At 42.5% G+C, this 25,772-nt stretch overlaps 1 protein-coding gene across 2 annotated transcripts in view; it reads right to left on the reverse strand.

The window, feature by feature from the left end:
* LOC144493794 (regulating synaptic membrane exocytosis protein 1-like) overlaps positions 1-25,772 on the reverse strand; it is a 259,737-nt gene that overhangs the window by 203,767 nt on the left and 30,198 nt on the right. The window contains exon 3 of one of the 2 annotated variants that reach the window (XM_078213289.1): positions 16,635-16,876. In XM_078213289.1, the coding sequence (XP_078069415.1) occupies positions 16,635-16,876 (242 nt within the window). Of the gene's footprint in view, positions 1-16,634; positions 16,877-25,772 lie in introns of those variants that run through there. The other variant, XM_078213291.1, reaches the window with a different exon arrangement.

Raw genomic sequence — 25,772 nt, forward strand, 5'->3', positions numbered from 1 at the left:
ACCTTAAACCTATGCCCCCTAGTAATTGACTCTTCCACCCTGGGAAAAAGCTTCTGATTATCCATTCTGTCCATGTCTCCCATAACCTTGTAGACTTCTATCAGGTCGCCCCTCAACCTCCGTCGTTCCAATGAGAAGAAATCAAATTTCTCCAACCTCTCCTCATAACTAATGCCCTCCACACCAGGCAACATTTTGGTAAATCTTTTCTGTATCCACTCCAAAGCCTCCACATCCTTCTGGTACTGTGACGACCAGAATTGAACATATATTCCAAGTGCGGCCTAACTAAAGTTCTATAAAGCTGCAACATGACTTGCCAACCTTTAAACTCAGTGCCCCGGCAGGTGAAGCCAAGCATGCCATATACCTTCTTGACTACCTTCTCCACCTGTGTTGCCACTTTCAGTGACCTGTGTAGCTGTGCACTCAGATCCCTCTGCCTATCAATATTCTTAAGGGGTCTGCCATTTACTGTATATTTCCTATCTTTATTAGACCTTCCAAAATGCATTACCTCACATTTGTCCGGATTAAACTTTATCTGCCATCTCTCCGCCCAAGTCTCCAACCAATCTGTATCCTCTGACGGTCCTCATCACTATCCACAAATCCCCCAACCTTTGTGTCATCTGCAAACTTACTAATCAAACCAGTTACATTTTCCTCCAAATCATTTATATATATTACAAATGGCAAAGGATCCAACACTGATCCCTGAGGAATGCCACTTATCACAGCCCTCCATTCAGAAACGCACCCTTCCACTGCTACCCTCTGTCTTCCATGAGCGAGCCAGTTCTGTATCCAGCTCACCTCTGATCCCATGTGAATTCACCTTCTGTACCAGTCTGCCATGAGGGACCTTGTCAAAGGCCTTCCTGAAGTCCATGTAGACAACATCCACTGCCCTCCCCATATCAATCATTTTCGTCACTTCCTTGAAAAACTCGATCAAGTTAGTGAGACAGATGAGGTAATGGAGGCTCTGATGGGCATGAAAGAGGACAAGTACCCAAGCCTGGATGAATTGCATCCCAGGCTGCTGGGGGAGGCGAGGCAGGAAAGTTCAGGGGCTCTGACACAAATTTTCAATTCATCCCTGGCCACAGGGGAAGTCCAACGCCAACATTTCCACATCACAGGGGAAGTACCAAAGGACATAGGACGACTAATTGGTTCCACTTTTCAAGAAAGGTGGTAAAGGTGAACCAGGAAATTACAGACGTCAGTGGTCAGGAAACTGTTGGAGAAAATTCTAAAGGAAAGAATTAATATCCATTTGGAAAGTCATGGATTAATTAGGGATGGTCAGCATTGCTTTGTCAGAGGGAGGTCATGCCTAACAAATACGTTCGAATTTTTTGAAAATGTGATCAAGTGTGTCGATGAGGGAAGTTCAGTTGATGCAGTTTACATGAATTTTAGCAAAGCTTTTGACAAGGTCCCAATGGGAGACTGATTGAGAAGGTGAAAGCGAGGTGATGCACTTTGGAAGAAGAAACAAGACGAGGGTGTATTTAATGAATGGTAGGACACTGGGACGTTCAAAGGAAGAGATCGATCTTGGAGTACTTATTCACAGATTTCTGAAGGTGGCAGAGCACATGAATAGGATAGACAATAAGGCATATGGGATACTTGCTTCTCTTGGAAGGATATGATAGCACTAGAGGGGATTCAGAGGAGGTTCATCAGAATGTTGCCTGGGCTGGAGCATTTAATCCAATAGGAGAGACTGGATAGACTTGGATTGTTTTCTTTAGAGCAGAGAAGGCTGAGGGACATGGTTGAGGTGTATAAAATTATGAGGGATATGGACAAGGTGAGTCAGGAGAAACTGTTCCCCTTGGTTGAGGTCTCAATCACAAGGGGGCATAGTTTTAGGGTAAGGGGCAGGAGATTCAGAGGGGATATATTCTTATGCAAAAATGATACAGCAATTATCATGGGGGATTTTAATCTACATATCAATTGGTCAAACCAGGTCGGTGAAGGCATTCTTGAGGAGGAGTTCATAGGATGTATCCGCGATAGCTTGCTTGAACAGTATGTAATGGAACCGACAAGGGAGCAAGCTATCCTAGATCTGGTCCTGTGTAATGAGACGGGAATAATTAATGATCTTGCAGTTAGAAGAAGCGATCACAATATGGTTGAATTTAAAATATAAATGGAGCATGAGAAGGTAAAATCTAATACCAGTGTCTTGTGCTTAAACAAAGGAGACTACGAAGGGATGAGGGAGGAGTCGACGAAGGTAAACTGGGAGCAAAAACTTTATGGTGGGACCATTGAGGAACAGTGGAGGACTTTCAAAGCGATCTTTCACAGTGTTCAGCAAAAGTATATACCAGTGACAAGGAAGGACTATAGAAAAAGAGATAATCAGCCATGGATATCTGAGGAAATAAAGGAGGGTATCAAATTGAAAGAAAATGCATACAAAATGGCAAACATTAGTAGGAACCCAGAGGATTGGGAAATCTTTAAAAATCAGCAGAAAGCCACGGAAAAAGCTATAAAGAAAAGTAAGATGGATTATCAGAGTAAACTAGCTCAGAATATAAAAACAGACAGCAAAAGCTTCTACAAATATATAAAATGAAAAAGAGTAAACATTGGTCCTTTAGACGATGAGAAGGGGGATGTAATAAATGGAAACGAGAAAATGGCTGAGGGACTGAACATGTATTTTGTGTCAGTCTTCACAGTGGAAGACACAAATAACATGCCAAAAATTGATGACAGGAAGGCTATGGCAGGTGAGAACCTAGAAACTATCATTATCATGAAAGAGGTAGTGTTGGGCAAGCTAATGGGGCTAAAGGTAGACAAGTCTCCAGGTCCTGATGGAATGCATCCCAGGGTACTAAAAGAGGTGGCGAGAGAAATAGCAAATGCACTAGTGGTAATTTACCAAAATTCGCTGGACTCTGGGGTAGTTCCCGCAGATTGGAAAACAGCAAATGTGACGCCACTGTTTAAAGAAGGAGGTAGACAAAAGGTGGGTAATAGGCCGGTTAGCTTAACTTCTGTAGTAGGGAAAATGCCTGAATCTATCATCAAGGAAGAAATAGCGAGACATCTGGATATAAATTGTCCCATTGGTAAGAAGTTTAGTACCCTGGGATGCATTCCATCAGGATGCAGCATGGGTTCATGCAGGGAAGGTCATGTTTGACTAATTTGGTGGAATTCTTTGAGAACATTACATGTGCAGTGGACAATGGGGAACCTGTGGATGTGGTGTATCTGGATTTCCAGAAGGCATTTGACAAGGTGCCGCACCAAAGACTGCTACATAAGATAAAGGTGCACGGTGTTATGGATAATGTATTAGCAGAGATAGAGGATTGGTTAACTAACAGAAAGCAAAGAGTGGGTGTAAATGGGTGTTTTTCTGGTTGGCGATCAGTGACTAGTGGTGTGCCTCAGGGATCAGTGTTGGGACTGCAATTGTTTATGATTTACAAAGAACAAAGAAAATTACAGCACAGGAACAGGCCCTGCGGGCCTCCAAGCCTGCACTGACCATGCTGCCTGACTTAACTAAAACCCTTCTATCAGGTCACCCCTCAACCTCCGTCGTTCTAGTGAGAACAAACCAAGTTTCTCCAACCTCTTCTCATTGCTAATGCCCTCCATACCAGGCAACATCCTGGTAAATCTTTTCTGTACCCTCTCCAAAGCCTCCACATCCTTCTGGTAGTGTGATGACCAGAATTGAACACTATATTCCAAGTGCGGCCTAACTAAGGTTCTATAAAGCTGCAACATGACTTGCCAATTTTTAAACTCAATACCCCGGCCGATGAAGGCCAGCATGCTGTATGCCTTCTTCACTACCTTCTCCACCTGCATTGCCACTTTCAGTGACTTGTGCACCTGTACACTCAGATCCCTTTGCCTATCAATACTCTTAAGGGTTCTGCCATTTACTGTGTATTTCCTATCTGTATTAGACCTTCCAAAATGCATTACCTCATAGATGATTTGGGGACCAAGTGTAATGTGTCAAAATTCGCAGATGACACTAAGATGGGTGGCAGAGCAAAGTGTGCAGAGGATGCTGAAAGTCTGCAAAGGGATATATAGAAAGTCTAAATGAGTGGGCGAGGATCTGGCAGATGGAGTACAGTGTTGGTAAATGTGAGGTCATCCATTTTGGTAGGAATAACAGCAAAATGGACTATTATTTAAATGGTAAAAAATTGCAGTATGCTGTTGTGCAGAGGGACCTGGGTGTCCTTGTGCAGGAATCACAAGGAGTTGGTAATTAAGAAGGCAAATGGAATTTTGCCACACCTGGAGTACTGTGTACAGTTTTGGTCTCCTTACTTGAGAAAGGATATACTGGCATTGGAGGGGGTCCATAGTTAGGGGGATAATAGGAGATTCTGTGGGAACGAGAGGGACTCGCGGTTGGTGTGTTGCCTCCCAGGAGCCAGAGTCCACGATGTCTCAGATCGTGTTTTCGGGATCCTTAAGGGGGAGGGGGACCAGCCCCAAGTCGTGGTTCACATAGGCACCCAAGACACTAGGTTGATTCCGGAGTTGAGAGGGTTGGCTTATGAAGAGAGACTGAGTAGACTGGGGCTGTACTCATTGCAATTCAGAAGAATGAGGGGAGATCTTATAGAAACATATAAGATTATGAAGGGAATAGGTAAGATAGAAGCAGGGAAGTTGTTTCCACTGGCGGGTGAAACTAGAACTAGGGGGCATAGCCTCAAAATAAGGGGAAGCAGATTTAGGACTGAGTTGAGGAGGAACTTCTTCACACAAAGGGTTGTGAATCTGTGGAATTCCCTGCCCAGTGAAGCAGTTGAGGCTATCTCATTGAATGTTTTTAAGGCGAGGATAGATAGATTTTTGAACTATAAAGGAATTAAGGGTTATGGTGAGCGGGCGGGTAAGTGGAGCTGAGTCCACGAAAAGATCAGCCATGATCTTATTGAACGGCGGAGCAGGCCTGAGGGGCCAGATGGCCTACTCCTGCTCCTAGTTCTTATGTTCTGATACTCTATGTCCCGAATGATAAAAGCAAGTGTCCCATATGCCTTCTAAACTATCCTATTCATCTGTTCTGCTGCCTTGCGGGATCGGTGATTAAGTCCAAAGATGTGCAGGTTAGGTTGATTGGCCATGCTAAAATTGCCCCTTAGTGTCCTGAGGTGCGTAGGTGAGAAGGATTAGTGGGTAAAATATGTAGGGATATGGGGGTAGGGCCTGGGTGGGATTGTGGTCGGTGCAGACTCGATGGGCCGAATGGCCTCTTTCTGCACTGTAGGGTTCTATGATTCTACTCCAAGTACCCCAAGTGGTGTAGGATTAATAAGTTTGTGGATGACACAAAGATTGGCCAGGTGGTTAACAGTTGAATATCTTGGGCGACAGGAAGATATAGATGGGATGGTCAAATGGGCAGGCAAGTGGCAAATGGAATTTACTTTTGAAAAGCGTGACGTGATACACTTTGGAAGGACTAATTTGACAAGGAAGTAGTGAATGAATGGCATGACACTAGAAAGTTCTGTGGAACAAAGGGACTTTGGCATGTTTGTCCATAGATCTCGGAAAAACAAATAGCATGTTAGTAGGGTGGTGAAAAAGGCATATGGGCCAATATCAATTAAGGCATAGATTACAAAAGCAAGGAAGTCATGTTAGAGTTGTATAGAACTTTGGTGAGGCCACAGCTGAAGTAGTGTGTGTAGTTCTGGTCGCCACATTTTAGGAAGGATGTGATTGCACTGGAGGGGGTGCAGAGGGGATTCACGAGGATGCTGCCTGAGATGGAACATTTAAGTTATGAAGAGAGGTTGGGTAGTCTTGGGTTGTTTTCGTTGGAGCAGAAAAGACTGAGGGGCGACCTGATCGAGGTGTACAAGAATATGAGCGACATGGACAGAATGGATGGGGAATGGATGCCTTTCCCCTTAGTTGATGGGTCGGACACGAGTCGACACAAGTTCAAGGTGAGGGGCAGGTGGTTTGGAGGGAAAGTGAAGGAAAGTTTTTTTACCCAGAGTATGGTGATGGTCTGGAATGTGCTGCCTGGGATGGTGGCACAGGTGATTTGCTTCACATCCTTTAAAAAGTACCTGGGTGAGCTCTTGGCACATCATAACATTCAAGACCAAGTGCTGCTAAATGGGATTAGGTGGGAGGTCAGGTGTTTCACACATGTTGGTGCAGACACAATGGGCCACTGTTTGATTCTATGATCCATCTGTTCCTCTGAGCTTCCTAATGTCTTGCCATTCATTAAATATCCCTTGTCTTGTTGCTTCTTCCAAAATACATCACCTCACATTTATAAGGGTTATAATCTGCCACTGCTCTAACCAATCCATCTATATCTTCCTGTAACCTACGATCTTTTCCTTCATCATTAAACACCCTACCAATCTTGATGCCATATGTAAACTTGCTTAGTATTCCCTCTACATTTATGTACATAACAAACAATAAGGGTCCCAGCACTGAACCTTGTTGTATGACACTGGACACCGGCCTCCAGCCACTAAAACTGCCTTCTCCTACCACGCTTAATTTCTTATCACCAAGCCAATTCCTGATCCATCTTGCCAAGTTTCCCCGAATTCCATGTGCTTCAAACTTCTTAATCAGTTTCCCATGTGAGACCTTGTCAAAAGCTTTGCTAAAATCCATATAAACTACATCAACTGAGTGTGTGTGTGTGTGTGTGTATTAGTGTCTGAGTATTTGTTTGTGCCTGAGTGTACATTAGTGAGTCATAAAGTCATAGAATCCCTACAGTGCAGAAGGAGGCCATGCGGCCCATCAAGTCTGCACGACCACAAACCCACCCAGGCCCTATCCCCATAACCTGAAGTATTTACCCTACTAGTTCCCTTGACACTAAAGGGCAATTTAGCATGGCCAATCAATGAACCCGCATACCTTTAGACTGTGGGAGGAAGACGGTGCGCCCGGAAGAAACCCATGCAGACAGGGGGAGACTCTGCAAACTCCACACAGACAGTGACCCAAGCCGGGAATCAAACCCTTGGCGCTGTGAGGCAGCAGTGCTAACCACTGTGCCGCCCCATGTGTGTGTGTGAATGTGTATTAGTGTGTTTATTTGTTAATGTGTTTGTGTCAGTGCATGAGTTATTGTGTGTGTGTGTGTGTGTGTCAGTGCCTGAATGTACAGTGTCTGTGCCCGAATGTGCAATTGTGTGAGTTAGCGTGTGTGTGTAAGCTATTGTGTATCTGTATTAGTGAGTGTATGTGAGAGAAAGTTTGTGTGTACGTTCGAGTGTCTGAATGTGTATGTGTGCGTTAATCTGAGTGCGTGCTTGTGGATAGTGAGTGCATGTTAACATTTCTGTATTAGAATGTGGCAGTATGTATGTCATGTGTATTAGTGCATGTGTGAATGTGTGTTAATAAGGATGTCTTGGAGCGTGAAAGATCATGTATGTGTGAGTGTGTGTTAATGTTTAAGTGTGTTTGTTTTTCTTTATTCATTCATGGAATGTGGATTTCGCTGGCTCGACCAATCCCAAATTACCCTTGTGAAGATGGTGGTGCCTTGTTGAACCACTGCAATCCCTGAGGTGTTGGTGCAGCCACAATTCTGTTAGGGAGGGAGCTCCAGGATTTTGACCCAATGAAATTGAAGGAACGGCAATATACTTCCAAGTCAGGATGGTGAGTGACTTGGAGGGGAAGCTCCTGGTAGTGGTATTCCCAGCTATCTGCTGCTCTTATCCTTTTATATGGTGGTGGTTGTGGGTTTGGAAGGTGCTGCCGAAGGAGTCTTGGTGAGTTCCTGAAATGCATCTTGTAGATGGTACACACGACTGCTATGTGTGTCAGTGGTGAAGGGAATGAACGTTTGTGGAAGGGGTAGCAATCAAGTGGGCTGCTTTGTCCTGGATGGTGCGAGCATTTTGAGTTGGAGCTGCACTCATCCAGGCAAGTGGAGAGAATTCAATCACGCTACTGATTTAGAAACCATAGAAAAGTTACATCACAGAAAGAGGCCATACAGCCCATCTTGTCCATACCACTCCGAGGACACCCAGGTGCCCTTTCTAATCCCACCTTCCTGCACCCGATCCACAGCCCTGTAGTTTACAGCACTTCAGGTGAAGATCTTGGTACTTTTTAACAAGAGTTTAGGGTTTCTGCCTCCATCACCAACTCGGGCAGTGAATTTCAGACATCCACCACCTTTGCATAAAAAAATTCTTCCTCATGTCTCTTCTAAGCCTGCTGCCACTTATCGTACATCTATGTCCCTTGGTTCTAGAATTCTCCGCCAAGTGAAACAATATTATCCTGTCCACTCTATCTCTTCCCCTCATAATTTTGTACACCTCTATCAAGTCATCCCTCAGCTTTCTTTGTTCCAAGGAAAATAACCCCAACCTATCCAACGTCTTCTCACAGCTTTTCTAGCCCTGGCAACATACTTGTAAACCTCCTCTCACTCTCTCCAAAGCAATTATGTGTTTCCTGTAATATCATGACCAGAACTGCCCACAATACTCCAATTGTGGCCTCACCTGTGTTTTATATCATTCCAGTATTTTATCCTTGCTTTTATATTCCATATTTCTACCAATTAAGGAGAGCATTCCATCTGCCTTTTTTACAACTTTGTCCACTTGAACTTGGTCTACTTGTGGCCTTTCGGGACCGACGTACTTCTAAACCAAGATCTCTAACTTTATAAGAACATAAGAACTAGGAGCAGGAGTAGGCCATCTGGCCCCTCAAGCCTGCTCCGCCATTCAATAAGATCATGGCTGATCTTTTCATGGACTGAGCTCCACTTACCCGCCCGCTCACCATAACCCTTAATTCCTTTACTGTTCAAAAATTTATCTATCCTTGCCTTAAAAACATTCAATGAGGGAGCCTCAGCTGCTTCACTGGGCAGGGAATTCCACAGATTCACAACCCTTTGTGTGAAGACGTTCCTCCTCAACTCAGTCCTAAATCTGCTTCCCCTTATTTTGAGGCTATGCCCCCTAGTTCTAGTTTCACCTGCCAGTGGAAACAACTTCCCTGCTTCTATCTTATCTATTCCCTTCATAATCTTATATGTTTCTATATTATCTCCCCTCATTCTTCTGAATTCCAATGAGTATAGCCCCAGTCTACTCAGTCTCTCCTCATAAGCCAACCCTCTCAACTCCGGAATCAACCTAGTGAATCTCCTCTGCAGCCCCTCCAGAGCCAGTATATCCTTTCTCAAGTAAGGAGACCAAAACTGTACACTGTACTCCAGGTGTGGCCTCACCAGCACCTTATACAGCTGCAACATAACCTCACTGTTTTTAAACTCCATCCCTCTAGCAATGAAGGACAAAATTCCATTTGCCTTCTTAATTACCTGCTGCACCTGCAAACCAACTCCTTGAGATTGCTGCACAAGGACACCCAGGTCCCTCTGCACAGCAGCATGCTGCAATTTTTTACCATTTTGCTGTTATTCCTACCAAAATGGATGACCTCACATTTACCAACATTGTACTCCATCTGCCAAACCCTCGCCCACTTACTTAGACCATCTATAACCCTTTGCAGACTTCCAGTGTCCTCTGCACACTTTGCTCTGCCAGCCATCTTAGTGTCATCTGCGAATTTTGACACACTACACTTGGTCCCCAACTCCAAATCATCTATGTAAATTGTAAACAATTGTGGTCCCAACACTGATCCCTGAGGCACACCACCAGTCACTGACTGCCAACCAGAAAAACACCCATTTACCCCCACTCTTTGTTTTCTGTTAGTTAACCAATTCTCTATCCATGCTAATATATTACCCGTAACACCGTGCACCTTTATCTTATGTAGCAGTCTTTGGTGCGGCACCTTGTCAAATGCCTTCTGGAAATCCAGAGACACCACATCCACAGGTTCCCCATTGTCCACTGCACATGTTATCTTCTCAAAGAATTCCACCAAATTAGTCAAACATGACCTTCCCTTCATGAACCCATGCTGCGTCTTACCAATGGGACAATTTATATCCAGATGTCTCGCTATTTCTTCCTTGATGATAGATTCAAGCATTTTCCCTACTACAGAAGTTAAGCTAACCGGCCTACAGTTACCCGCCTTTTGTCTACCTCCTTTAAACAGAGGCATTGTATTTGCTGTTTTCCAATCTGCGGGAACCACCCCAGAGTCCAGCGAATTATGGTAAATTACCACTAGTGCATTTGCTATTTCTCTCGCCATCTCTTTTAGTACCCTGGGATGCATCCCATCAGGACCAGGGGACTTGTCTACCTTTAGCCCCATTAACTTGCCCAACACTACTTCTTTCGTGATAATGATAGTTTCTAGGTTCTCACCTGCCATAGCCTTCCTGTCATCAATTTTTGGCATGTTATTTGTGTCTTCCACTGTGAAGATCGACACAAAATACCTGTTCAATGCCTTAGCCATTTTCTCATTTCCGGTTGTTACATCCCCCTTCTCGTCCTCTAAAGGACCAATGTTTACTTTATCTATCCTTAGTATATTTCCATTTATTATGTATTCCCTATAACTGTTTGACCTCCCTAAATGCGTGACCGCATATGTTAAAATCCATCTGACACTTTACTGCCCACTTGAACCCAAACTGAGAACCTTGCTGAGCAAGTGCCACTTGATTGCATTGTTGATGACCCCTTCCATCACTTTACTGATGATTGAGAATAGATTGTGCAAGTGTATGTGTGGATATGGGTATTGGTGTGTGCATATGTGAGTGAGTGAGTGAATGAGTCTGTGTGCATGTGTGTGTGTGTATATGAGCGTTTGAGTGTGTGAGCATGTCAGTGTCAGAGTGTGAGTGTATGAGCGAGTGAGCATGTGTGCGAATATATGAACACAAGGAATGGAAGCAGGAGAAGATCACCAGGCCCTTCAAGCTTGCCCCACCAGTCAATATGATCTTGGCTGATCTATGCCAGCCTTTTCTGTGTCATTTCCCCAAAGACCTCTCTTCCTTGATCTAACAACTATTTATCCACCTCCACTTTAAATAATTAAAATGATCCAACCTTCACCACCCTTTGGGGTACAGATTCACTACCTTCTGCGAGAAGAAATTTTGATGCATTTCAGTTTTAAAATACCAGTCTTTTACCTTGTAGCTATGTCCCATTGTTTGAGACTCTTCCACTAGTGAAAACATCTCATCTATCCTGTTAAGCCTTCTCAGGATCTTATATGTTTGAATAAGGTCACCCTTCACGCTCCTAAATTCCAAGGAACACAGACCCAAATTATTTAGTCTCTCTTGATAGGACAATCATCTCATCCCAGGTATGAGCCTGATGAATCTCCATTGGCCTCCAATGTTACTGACTCCTTTTTTATGTAAGGGGACCAAAACTGTATACAGTATTCCAGATGAGGCCTCACCAATACCCTGCAGAATTGCAACAAAACCTCCCTATTTTTAAACTCCAACCCTTTGCAATAAAAGCAAAAATGCCATTCGCCTTCTTAACTACTTGTTGGACCTGCCTGCTAGCTTTTTGTGATTCATGCAGTAGAACATCTAGATTCCTATGTGCTTCATTCACCTGTTGTCTCCCTCTCCATTTAGATAATAATCTGCCTTTTGATTTCTCCTATCGAAGTGTATGACCTAATCTAGGGTGGCACAGTAGCTAGCACTGCTGCCTCACAGTGCCAGGGATCCGGGTTCAATTCTGGCCTCGGGTCACTGTCTGTGTGGAGTTTGCACCTTCTCCCCGTGTCTGCATGGGTTTCCTCCGGGTGCTCCGGTTTCCTCCCATACTCCGGGTTAGGTTGATTGGCCATGCTAAATTGTCCCTTCGTGTCAGGGGATTAGCAGGGTAAATATGAGGGTTTATGGGAATAGGGCCTGGGTGGGATTGCAGTCAGTGCAGACTTGATGGGCCAAATGGCCTCCATCTGCACTGTAGGGATTCTATGATTCTAACACTTCCCCACATTAAACTCTATTGGCCAGGTTTTTGCCCAGTCACCCAATTTATTGGTTGCAGAATCACAATATCCTCATCACAACATGCCCTTCCACCTATCTTCATTTCATCAGCCAATTTGGAAACCTTACATTCTGTTCCTTCCTCCACATCATGAATGGAAATAGTGAACAATTGCGGGCCAAGAACTGATCCCTTTGGTATTCCACTAGTTACATCTTTTTACTCTGAAAAGGACTCATTTATTCCATCTCTCCTTTTGATGTCATGTGATAGCCAGTTTTCAATTCGTGCTAACACACTTTCTCCAATTCTATGGACTTTTATTTTATGCACCAGCCTCTTATGTCAAATGCTTTTTGGAAATCTAAATACACTACATCTATAGGTTCCCTTCGACTCTTCCTGTTGTAACAAAGAATTTGAGCAAATTTGTCAAACATGACTTACCTTCCATAAAACCATGTTGACTCGGTTTGATCATATTCAGCTTTCCTAAATGATTAGCTATTTCCTCTTTGATTATAGACTCCACCATCTTGCCAATCATAGATGTTAAACTAACCGGCCGATCATAGAGGTATACAGCACAGAAAAAGATGCCCCAGCCCATTGCATCTGCGCAGGTTAAAGACAAACCACCCACTGTTCCAATTCAATTTTCCAGCACTTGGCCCATAGTCCTGTATAATTTAGCATCACAAGTACATATCCAAATACTTCCCAAATGTTTTAACGGTCTCCGCCTCCACCACCTTCTCAGGCAGTGAGTCCCAGATGCCCACCACCCTCTGCACGAAAAAGTTCTTCCTCCCATCCCCCTCAAACCTTATCCCAAATCCATGCCCCCAGTCATGTATCCCTACTGTTATGTCCTCATATCATCCCCAGCCTTCTCCCTTTTTGAACAAGGACATCACATTGACTGTTTTCCAATCTTCTGGTAGAAGAGTTCAGTGAGTTATGAAAAATTTCAACCAATGGGTCCACTATCTCTGCAGCCACTTCCATTAAAACCCTTGCATCGAGTCCTGGCGATTTGTCCACCTTTCACCACTTGAGTTTCTCTAATACTCTATCCCTTGTGATTAGGATTTTTATAAGTTCTACCATGTTATTGAAATCAGCTCATCTGATATAGAACTTAGAAAAACTACAGCACAAACAGGCCCTTCGGGCCCACAAGGAATATCTGAGGGATATTTGCAATGTCTTCTACACTGAAGACTGATGCAAAGATTTTTTATCCACCTTTTTTTGTGTGCTGTTATCACTTCGCCTGCCTCGTTCAGTTGGGGTCCAGCATTTACCTTGGCTGCCTACTTCCTATTTATATATCCATATTATGCTGTATTTATGCTGTATGAAAGTTTTGTCTCAAAATTCATTTTCTCCGTTATGAGTTTTTTAGTCTTTTGCTGCTGGATCCTAAAAGCTTCCCAGTCCTCTGGTCTGGCCTGCTTTTCAACTTAACATTATCCTTGACCTCCTTTGTTAATCATGGATTTTGCCTCTTTCTCGTAGAATCCCTCTTTTTGATTGGGATAAAGTCCTGTTGAGCATTTTGGATCAGCTGTTTGAATATCTGCCGCTGCTCATCTACTGACCTATATCTTAGCTTGTTTACCCAGTTCACCTTCGACAACTCCTTTCTCATACCATTATAATTGCCCTTATTTAAGTCAAAGACACTGGTTATAGACCTATGGCATTCACCCACAAACTGCATCGGGAAATCTATCATATTATGGTCACTACCCCTGAGGGAATCATTAACCACAAGATCCCTTATTCATCCTTCTTCATTACACAAAACCAAATCTAAAATAGCCGGTTCCTGGGTAGGTTCCACAACGTACTGCTCTAAAAAGCAATCCCAGATGCACTCCACAAATTCCTCTTTTATACCACCCTTGCTGGTTGGTTTGTCCAATAATATGCAAATTAAAATCTCCTATAATAATTGCAGTTTCCTTCAGACATGCCCTTGATATTTCCCCATTTATGGTCAGACTTTTCAAGGGGTTGCATTTTGGGGTCTAGAGATTATCTCCACCCTTGATTTCCTTCCCCTGCTGTTCTTGATTTCAACCCAAATCAAATATACATCATTATCCTTTAAAGAGTCAGAGTCATACAGTGCAGAAAAGGCCCTTTGGCCCATCAAGTCTGTACCGACATCCACCACTAAAATAGTGCTAATCTAATTTTCCAGCATTTGTTCCTTATCCATGAATGTTACGATGATTCAAGTGCTCATCCAAATGCTTTTTAAAGGTTGTAAGGTTTCCGGCCTCCACTAACTTCCCAGGCAGTGCAGTCCAGATTCCCACCACTCTGAGTGAAAATACTTTTCTCAAATCTCTGAATCTCCTGCTACTTACTCTAAATTTTGCCCCTTTGTGATTGACCCCTCAACCAGCGTGAACAGCTGCTTCCTAATCACCCTGTCATACCCCTCATAACCTTATACACCTAAATATTGTTCCCCTCAGCCTTTTCCATCCTAAATAAAACAATCCCAGCCTATCCAGTCTCTCCTTATAGCTCAAATGCTTCATCTCAGGCAACATCCCGGTGAATCTCATCTATACTCCCTCTTGTGCATGCAATCTTATCCTTCCTATAGTGAGGTGACCAGAACTGCAGACTGTACTCCAGCTGTGACCTAACCAACATTCTGTACAACTTTACCTCATTGCTCTTAACTCTATGCCAAGACTGAAAAAAGCAATTGTCCCATGTGCCTTCTTAACTTCTATTTATGTGCTTTGCTGCCTTCAGAGATCTTTAAATAAGTACCCTGAGATCTTCTGCTCCTCTGAGCACTCATGACTCAGCACTGCTTTGAATCATTCCTTGATTAACAACGCTACCCCACCTCCTTTCCCTCTGGCTTGTTCTTTTGGAACATTACATATCCAAGAATATTGAGGATCCAGTCCTGGTCACCCTGAAACTTCATTTCTGTTAATAGCCCATATATCAGACCCATCTGTTGCAAACTGTATTATCAACTTATTTACCTTGTTGCAAATGCTTCATGAATTCAGATAAAGACCATTTAGCTTTGATTTTTTACAGTTGTTTACAACTCTGGATTGGCTCTGCGTTGCATATCTTTGTTTGTTTCCTGCTCCAGCCTGTCACACTATGACAGTCATGTTCCCCCTCACTATCCTGTGCCACCCCTCCCTCATATACCCCTGATTTTTTAAACCTTCCGTTTTTGGAACCCTCCTAGTTAAGCCTCGTGTCTGAGTCCTTGGTGTAATATAATGTTCATATGATCTGTCCCTACCTGTAGTTTTTCGTTGATACTCAGTGTGTGTGAGTGTATGTATGTTTGTGTTTGGGTGTGTGTATCTGAGTGTGAGTGTTTGAGTGCCTTCTTGATTACTTTCCAAACCTGTTCATGACATATTAATGATCTGTGAACCTTGATCTTCACTGTTCCTAGCTTTTAACCATGTACAATATGTACAAGGGATTATAGCGGACCCTGATCATGTCCTGTACATGATGCAAGACAGAAAATATTATTGTGAGAGGAGTTCAAAGATAGCAACTTGAAAATTCTTTCAAGCATACTTATTGTGAAAATGATAAATGGGTTTAGTTGCATGAATGCTATCATTAGTTAATATGCTTGCTTATTTTATAGAAATAGTTTGCTGTGCTCCATTCCTGATTTGTATCCTCATCACTCTTCTCCGCAACATGTATTCCAATCTAATGAGGCTGCATCACAACATTTTCCCCTCATCACCTTTCTGATTTCAAATCTTGAGGCACAACATTTCTTTTGAAGTCAATCAATTTTGCTGTTAAATGCACAAGAGGACAGTTCATTGCCAAACTAAGGAACCATTCATTAAAACTAGAAAGGCCTCACACACTGTCAGACAGATGAGGAGTTTGGATTATGAAGATCAGAGCTTAATTCGGCTTTATTGTATCAGACCATGGCAGATGTTCCAGGTTAGATTCCGGTGCTTGTTGAGTTTGTTAATTAAAGCAGGGGCAACAATGGAAGTTCTATACAACGACTTTCACTTTAAACCGAAAGAGAAAATGCTGGAAAATCTCAGCAGGTCTGGCAGCAAGGAGAGAAAAGAGCTGACGTTTCGAGTCCAGATGACCCTTTGTCAAAGCTGGACCTTCATTTGGACTCGAAAGGTCAGTTTTAACAAAGGGTCATCTGGACTCAAAACGTCAGTTCTTTGCTCTCCTTGCAGATGCTACCAGACCTGCTGAGATTTTCCAGCATTTTCTCGTTTGGTTTCAGATTCCAGCATCCGCAGTAATTTGATTTTATCCAGACTTTCATCTTAACATGCCCTAAAGATGTGATCTGATGAAATTTTCACTTTATTTCTATTGCAATAAGTAGACAGGACAGTTCAGGTACATATTTCAGATATAAACATAAAATTAACTCTGTCCTATGCACATATCACTTTGCTTCCATGTCACTCAGTCAGCTCAATAATTTTACAGGGAGTCTTTCTCAACGTTACGCACAAGCTCTGCTAAAACTGAGACAAAGCTATTGCCATCAAAAATGTATTCAGATGAATAAAACATTGTAATTTACAATTTAACTGTTTTCAACTGTCATTTTCCAACTTGTAAAACGGAAATTGATGACGTGTGACCACAAAATTGAACACTCACCAGTCTGGCTGAGCTGAGATGTACTTCTACTCCTTCTTGTCAATCCGACAATGGCCACCATCTTGGCACCTAGACTTGATCTTCGTTTCTTGCCCCCTGATCCTATTGTTCCCACGGCAGTATCCGACTGACTGCCATCGTTATTTTCCAGACTATACATCTCCTCACTTACACTTGTGCTCTTCATAATATTTCGCCCTGACGTCCCCATTTGTCTGCTTTGCATTTTGGAGGTAAATGCACTTTTATCCACAACCAATTCATCATGGGAAAACATGAAAAGGGAAGAAAACAGATCGAAAATAAATTGGTACACTTGCACAATCCTGCTGATTGAAAATAAATAAAGATTTTACACTGCAAATTTCTGAGGATCTTGGTTGTGTTTGGGTCAGGTTTGCTGAGACATCTTATAAACACAGTTTGATGGAGAACTTGATGCTCAATTTATTGATTGATGATAAAACTGAAAGACACATTTCAAGGTTTCTATATGAAAGGGGATTGCTCACTTTGGAAAGAAGCCACACTGTTGAGGCTGTTTCTAGATCCTGTTCAAAGTCTGTGCTGAGTTATTTAGTTACTTCCAGCTGATTAGCAGTGTTAATTAGATTAGGGAGGGAAAACAGTGTAAAGGTTCCTGCACTAGATCCACTATTGATCCCTCCAACAGGAATCTTGGACAGTTGGCATGGTTGTGATCTTCATAACACTGAGTTCGCTACCAAGGCATAGAGGCTGGCAACAGTGGACATATGGGAACCATACCCAGTATAAGTGAGCTCCCTCAGGAGAGTAAAGAACAATTTCACAGTGGCACATTCAGACATAACACCCACAACTCATCAACATCTTGAAAATACATGAATTCTAGGGTTTCAATTAGATTTTGTAGAAACTGGTGATGAGAAAAGCTAAATCCAAACTAGATTGGTACCCCTACCAGAGCAGCAGGTCAGCAAGTGGAGGGATTGAGGAGAAGGCAGATGTCAGGACCAGTAAGGAAGGAAAGGAAAAGGAAGGAACTACAGGCAGGTACAGATTAATAAAAACGATGGGACTGATGGGCTGGATTTGATTTGATTTATTATTGTCACATGTATCAGTATATAGTGAAAAGTATTGTTTCTTGCATGCTATACAGGCAAAGCATACTGTACATAGAGAAGGAAAGGAGAGAGTGCAGAATGTAGTGTTACAGTCATAGCTAGGGTATAGAGAAAGATCAACTTAATGTGAGGTAGGTCCATTCAAAAGTCCTATGGCAGCAGGGAAGAAGCTGTTCTTGAGTCGGTTGGTATGTGTCCTCAGACTTTTGTATCTTTTTCCCGATGGAAGAAGATGGAAGCGAGCATTCCCGGAGTGCGTGGGAAGTGTAGACAACGTCAATGGACAGGAGGCCGGTTTGAGTGATGGACTGGGTTTCGTTCGTGACCCTTTGTAGTTTATTGCAGTCTTGGACCGAGCAGGAACCAAACCAAGCTGGTATGGTTCCTGCTTGGTATACAACTGGAAAGGATGCTTTCTACAGTGCATCTATAGACGTTGGTGAGAGTTGTAGCAGATATGTCAAATTTCCTTAATCTCCTGAGAAAGTAGAGGCATTGGTGAGCTTTCTCCGCATGAACAAAGAACAATACAGCACAGGAACAGGCCCTTTGGCCCTCCAAGCCCGCGCTGCTCCCTGGTCCAAACTAGACCATTCTTTTGTATCCCTCCATTCCCACTCCGTTCATGTGGCTATCTAGATAAGTCTTAAACGTTCCCAGTGTGTCCGCCTCCACCACCTTGCCCGGCAGCGCATTCCAGGCCCCCACCACCTTCTGTGTAAAATACGTCCTTCTGATATCCATGTTAAACCTCCCCCCCCCTCACCTTGAACCTATGACCCCCTCGTGAACGTCACCACCGACCTGGGAAAAAGCTTCCCACCGTTCACCCTATCTATGCCTTTCATAGTTTTATACACCTCTATTAGGTCACCCCTCATCCTCCGTCTTTCCAGGGAGAACAACCCCAGTTTACCCAATCTCTCCTCATAACTAAGCCCTTCCATACCAGGCAACATCCTGGTAAACCTTCTCTGCACTCTCTCTAAAGCCTCCATGTCCTTCTGGTAGTGTGGCGACCAGAACTGGGCGCAGTATTCCAAATGCGGCCGAACCAATGTTCTATACAACTGCAACATCAGACCCCAACTTTTATACTCTATGCCCCGTCCTATAAAGGCAAGCATGCCTTATTCACGACTTTCTCCACCTGTGACGTCACCTTCAAGGATCTGTGGACTTGCACACCCAGGTCCCTCTGCGTATCTACACCCTTTATGGTTCTGCCATTTATCGTATAGCTCCCCGCTACGTTAGTTCAACCAAAATGCATCACTTCGCATTTATCTGGATTGAACTGCATCTGCCATTTCTTTGCCCAAATTTCCAGCCTATCTATATCCTTCTGTAGCCTCTGACAATGTTCCTCACTATCTGCAAGTCCAGCCATTTTCGTGTCGTCCACAAACTTACTGATCACCCCAGTTACACCTTCTTCCAGATCGTTTATATAAAGGTCCCAATACAGAGCCCTGCGGAACACCACTAGTCACAGGCATCCAGCCGGAAAAAGACCCTTCCACTACCACCCTCTGTCTTCTGTGACCAAGCCAGTTCTCCACCCCTCTAGCCACCTCCCCCTTTATCCCATGAGATCCAACAAAAGGTGGGCACCAACCTACCATGACGGACTTTGTCAAACGCTTTACTAAAGTCCATATAGACGACATCCACGGCCCTTCCCTCATCAACCATTCTCGTCACTTCTTCAAAAAACTCCACCAGGTTAGTGAGGCATGACCTCCCTCTCACAAAACCATGCTGACTATCGTTAATGAGTTTATTCCCTTCTAAATGCGCATACATCCTATCTCTAAGAATCCTCTCCATGGAGGGATCAGGACAGATTGTTGGTGATCTGGACACCTAAAAACTTGAAGCTCTCGACCATTTATGCCACCGTGGGTGCACAGTGGTTAGCGCTGCTGCCTCCACAGCGCCAGGGACCTGGGTTCAATTCCCGGCTTGGGTCACTATCTGTGTGGAGTTTGCACATTCTCCCTGTGTCTGCGTGGGTTTTCTCCAGGTGTTCCAGTTTCCTCCCACAGTCTGAAGATGTGCAGGTTAGGTGGATTGGCCGTGCTAAAATTGTCTCTTAATGTCAGGGGGACTAGCTAGGGGAAATGCATGATTATGGGGGATAGGGCCTGGGTGGGATTGTGGTCAGTGCAGACTCGATGGGCTGAATGGCCACCTTCTGCATAGGATTCTATGATTTTTACTTTGTCCTCATTGATGTAGAAAGGACATGCCCTCCACGACATGATAAAGTCCTTATCCCAATGATCATTAGCTATGCATTCCTTTGTTAATGACCTGCAAAGTCCTGCTATCCTGTGGCAGATGATACAATTAACCTTAGCATGGCACATAAGAGTTTCAGAATTCTTTAAAAAAGCTGTTGTTTAGTAAGCAATTTAAATGTTATTATAGAACTGTGGAGACATTGAAATCTAAAAAGCTTTACGATGTCTTTTGAGTAATCTTTTTTTAACCCTTCTTTTCTGAAATGGCATCACTGCATGTACTTGTGACACAAACAGGTTCTATGCTTCCAACTTTCTCTGAGAGGATACTGGGAGCCAACTCTTCTATGTCAAAGGTGGAATAATCATTGCCCTCCTTCTCAATGGTCTTAGGCAGTGGCCGTGTGTCTTTAATTACAGTGTTTGATTAGGCAAGATAAGCCTGTGAAATCCAAATCCAATTTGGATTTCACAGGCTTATCTTTCGGTCTCTGTTCCTCCTCATCCTCCCCATTCATACAGCTGACACAAGGAAGCTCATGAATGATGAACTAAAACACAAACAGGAAGAAATGCAGAAGTAAAAGAAAATCCAAATGATCTGGATAGGAAAATTAATGAAAATGCAAAATACATAAAAAGGCTAATGAAGAGACAGAAATAAATGAAAATCATGCTTATATGCAAATAAGACTAGTAGAACAAAACCAATATGAACCGGAATTATTCTGGAAACTAAACATCATTTTGCCTTTATTTGGTTTAATATTCAGTATTCAAAGAAATCAAGGCGAGCTTGAACAAAATGATATTCACCTTAGCCAATTTTATGTGATTTCGCTACAGTGATGGGTGGAGATGGGTTCAAAGGTTCCGTGCAGCATAGCATGTGAGAAATATTTGTGAAACATTCAGTTTGATAAGCAGCAACCAGATGGGAAAAAGGACACAAAGTACTCATCTGTGAGAGTCAATTGACATGGGAGGATGTTCTCACTTGTCGCAGGCCAGAGACCTATGATCAACAGTTTTTGGACTGTTTAATGCCTTTATTGGTACAAGAAAAACAACTTGTATTTATATAACACCTTTAACAGAGTAAAACACCCTAAGGCATTTCACAGGATTGCTCTCAAATCAAGTATGACACTGAGGTCATATTAGGTCAGATAATCAAAAACCTGGTCAATGATGTAGATTTTTAAAGGTAGAAAGTGAAGTAGAGAGGCCAAGAGATTCAGGAGGGGATTCTAAAGCTTAGGGCCCAAGCAATTGAATGCACAACCGCCAGCGGTGGACAGATTTTGGAAGAAGTGAACACCTCATTATCTCAAATGACTACAGAGGCCAACTTTCAAGGGAATTCTACAAAGGCAATTTACATGTCTTGGCCAATGGAGTCAACCAATTTGTTTGGACAAAAGACTATGAAACCTCTTTCGAAATCTTCAATGGTTGAAACATTACAAATTTCAAGAATAACCTCAGACTAAATAATATACATTGCAAACCAAAGTGGAGAGGTCCCCAATGGAATATATAATACTGCCTTGTGGAACTGCAGATCTCAGACTGCTGTGTTCTATTTAGTTTGAATGCCTGGTCCATTTCACACTACTCCTACTGAAACATTTGTATCAACGCCGATGTAACTAATTTGCCTCTGCATGCCCATCTCATTGTGGAACTCATCTGTACTGGAAAAATGAATTATCCAGCACCAGTCTTCACCCTGCTGACTCTGTGATAGAATACACCCTTGGATTTTGATTCTGGACACTGGACACACGTGAAATCATAATTCTTTACTCTATGGTTTTTGCCCTATAAACCCTATTACTTGCTATTCCCCCTTTATTTCATTGTACGAGTGAAAAAGGAGCTTATGTTGCAACACCTCCTTTTGTGTTTGATTGGTGCAAATAAACTACACCTCTGAATTTACCCTATCTTGCGTTTGTTGTGGAGTTGTTAATAGAAATTGGATCACACCAAAACAGAGGGGTTGAGAAACATACTTATAAAGAGGGATATGAAAATCAAAGCACCCTTTTGTTCATGCATAGATGGTGAAATGACAAATCTGTGTTTTTAAAATTAAATCCCCTCCCCAGAACAACAAAATGATAAGAATACCAAATCTTAAAGGATAGAATTGATCATGCAGTATAATCTGTTGTTCTATTTAAAATTTGGTATTCTTTCACCCGTCCTGATGAATGCAAGATGAAAAATTTTGACAGCATGTCTCTTTTTACAATTACTTCAATTCTTTATTACACATGTATAATAAATTTGTTTATTACTTGGGATTTGAAACATTTCATGCAGAATTGTCAGTTTCAAATACATGAGACAATGAGATTTTTGAAAGAATTGTCTGGAAATTTCTCAAATGCAAACTAAAAAGTATTTCTTTAGTTTTGGAACTGTAAACTAATTTCATCCATCTGTTTCTGTGCCATCAGTTACCAGGTATAATGCCTATAACTTAGTTAGGTATGGGACGTTTCCAGAAGTTTCACTTGGAGTGGGAGTTGTTTGGATGATTGTATGTAATTTATTTGAAAAAACTGACCAACACTGACTTGGCCCCTTTGTTTCAGTCAGGGTATTTATTTGGGTGAAGTGCATACCTGCAGTATTAACATGGTAACTAGGACACATATCTCACAAAATATCCATGGTGCCTTGTTATAGGCTAAAGGCAATTACCTGAAGATGTCGAGCTGTTTACGGCACTGAAATGATCACAATTATGCTATCTAATTTGCACTCAATTTGCTTAGGTTGCATCTATTCTCCCATCCCCTAGTGGGAGGAAAGGTTGATCAGTTAGCGATAAGTAAAGGATATCTTCTACAAGAATGGGAAACAGGTAAAAACAGCCTATATATTAAACTCTGAATATCAACAAACTTAAAAGGGGTGGGAACCCATTGAATTGTGTCCAGCCTTAATTCCCAACCCTGTACCAAATGTGAGATGGAAATTCAGATCCGACATGTTTTGAAGTTCTCAAAATCTTCGCTAGTTCATTTTAGCAAAGCAAACTAATAATGAACACAACTAAGGCCATTATTCTCATAATAAAATCCAAAGACAGTCAAATAAATCTCAGAACTGGAGCACTGATTGCTACTCTTGTTAGCTACATCTGAACGGATACCACCACCTGAACACCCAATGTCTTATCAATTACATTATTAAGGTTAAGAGAAATAGGAGATGAATATAAATTGTTTTTCAGCACATATGAAAAGGGGATGGCCCCAGTGAGGCCTGTCACTCCCCTCTAATATGTTTAATTTACTGATTATTGGTTTTATTAAGAGTATAAACAGGAGATGGTACAATTCCATGACCAGTGGGCACTGCAGGGGCTGGAGTGCATCATCACCCCAGGAATGAGATTACCGTTTAATGAGTTAAGTTTCCTGTTGATGTTCCATTTTAGTTACAGTGCCCCACCAGGGAACGTCACCCCTTGTAATTTTGTTTAGTTTATTGCTTATTGGTTTTACTATAAAGTATAAATAGGAGATACAGGGGTGCATCATCATCACCCCCAGGAATGGTGGTTCAATTTAATTTTGTAATTCTCCTTTCAAGTTTTTATTTTCATTACAGTGCCCCACCAGGAGATGTCACCTCATCTCATTTTTAATCTTTTGTTTCATGTATTGATTTTTGTTTACTTTCAAAAGAGACGATAAAAGTGAGAGGTGAGTGTGCGTGTGTGTGTGAGAGAGAGATGAGTGTGTGTGTGTGAGAGAGAGAGGTGAGTAGTGTGTGTCTGTGTGTGAGAGAGAGAGGTGAGTGTGTGTCTGAGAGAGAGAGGTGAGTGTGTGTCTGAGAGAGAGAGGTGAGTGTGTGTCTGAGAGAGAGAGGTGAGTGTGTGTCTGAGAGAGAGAGGTGAGTGTGTGTGAGAGAGAGAGGTGAGTGTGTGTTTGTGTGCGAGAGCGAGGTGAGTGTGTGTGCGAAAGAGAGAGATGACTGATATTTGGGATAGCTGGAACACTGGGAGAGGGTAGAGCTACGAGACTGAACAAGTCAATAAACTCTCAGTAAAGAAAAATCTGTCTTGGTTTTGGATCCTGTTAACATGAGGCTCCCGATTTATCGGCTTTTAGTTCCATTTATTTCTCTAACACTTTTTCTAGTAATACTAATTTCCTTTCATTCCTCCTTCTCACTAAACCTCTTTTGCATTTCTGGGAAGTTATTTGAGTCTGCCTCCGTGAAGACAGAATTAAAGTTGTTGTTTAATTGCTCTATTATAAATTCTCCTCTTTGGATTGTAAGGGGCCAACTTTTGACTTCACTAATTTTTTTGGTATACTTATAGAAGCTTTCTGGGATATTAATTTGGCATATGCTTAGAAATAAAATTCACATAAAGATTTCTGTACAAATTAACTAACCTCTTTGCCAAACATTATTTACTTTTAAAAATCTTTTTACTCTGGTCACCATCTCCTCAAACTTCCATACAATAAAATTGTTTTCTCTTTGACACCAAGCTCTTCTTTTCGCTTAAACAATTCTTAACTTTTTAGATATGTTCGTTTCCTTACATGTACCAAACCTCTTCATTCAACCCCTGTGTTGGCAACCAGTTAAGCAATGCTTCTCAGGATAGGGGCACCCCTGAGGGTAGGCAGACCCTGCTATGGCCTTCCGATTTGGTCAGTGGTCAGAGACTGGCAGTAAGGCAGGTATGGGACAGAGAAAGTTGAAGTGGAGGAACCTCAGCCTTTGCAATTATCTAACAGTTTTCTGTAGTCAAGATGGAAGTCCAGCTGTCTGCCCAGTGTCAGGGTTCAGGGCATCTGTTCTGGGCTGGAGAGAAAATTGTAGTGAGAGGGAGAGGATAGATTGAAGAAAGAAATCCTGCTGATGGAGCATGTGCATCTAGGGCTTTAATTAAAAAGCAAAGATTTAAAGATAATAATTTCTGGATCACTACCGAAACCATGAACAAATTAGTGTAGGACAAATCAAGTGAGAAAGTTGAATGCCTGGATCAAAGACTGATATGGGAGAAATGGGTTTTGATTTCTGGGCACTGGCACCAGTACTGGGGAAAGTGGCAGCTACATCTGAACCGTCACTAGGGTGGAAGAGAGGACTTTAAATTAAATAGTGCAACTGAGGGATCAAGTTTGGAAAGGTGTGGTAAATTAGCTGAAAAAATAAAAAAGCAAATGATCTAAATAGAAAGCAGATTCAAAATGAATCTGGGCAGAGGAATCCAGGTATCTTTGTTCATGACTCACAGAAAGTCAGTATGCAGGTACAGCATGTAATAAAAAAGGCAAATGGAATGTTAGCACTTTTTGTAAAAGGACTGGAGTATAAAAGTAGAGAATTGTTGTTGCAATTGTATGGGGTGTTGGGGAGACCACATCTGGGGGATTGTGTCTAGCTTTGGTCTCCTTATTTTAGGAAGCTGAGATGCTGTACCTCCAGTTTGTGTTGAGCTTCACTGAACATTGCAGCTGGCTAAGGACAGACACATGGGCATGGGAGCAGGATTGTGTGTTAAAATGGGAAGATCAGGGTCCTGATTGCACACAGACCGAAGATGCTCAGCAAAGCGATCACCCAGTCTATGTTAGAAACATAGAAAACTACAGCACAAAACAGGCCCTTCGGCCCCACAAGTTGTGCCGAACATATCCCTACCTTTTAGGCCTACCTGTAACCCTCCATCCTATTAAGTCCCATGTACTCATCCAGGAGTCTCTTAAAAGACCCTATTGAGTTTGCCTCCACCACCA

This window comes from Mustelus asterias, chromosome 5 (genome assembly GCF_964213995.1).
Source record: "Mustelus asterias chromosome 5, sMusAst1.hap1.1, whole genome shotgun sequence".
In the NCBI taxonomy this organism is placed as follows: Eukaryota; Metazoa; Chordata; class Chondrichthyes; order Carcharhiniformes; family Triakidae; genus Mustelus; species Mustelus asterias.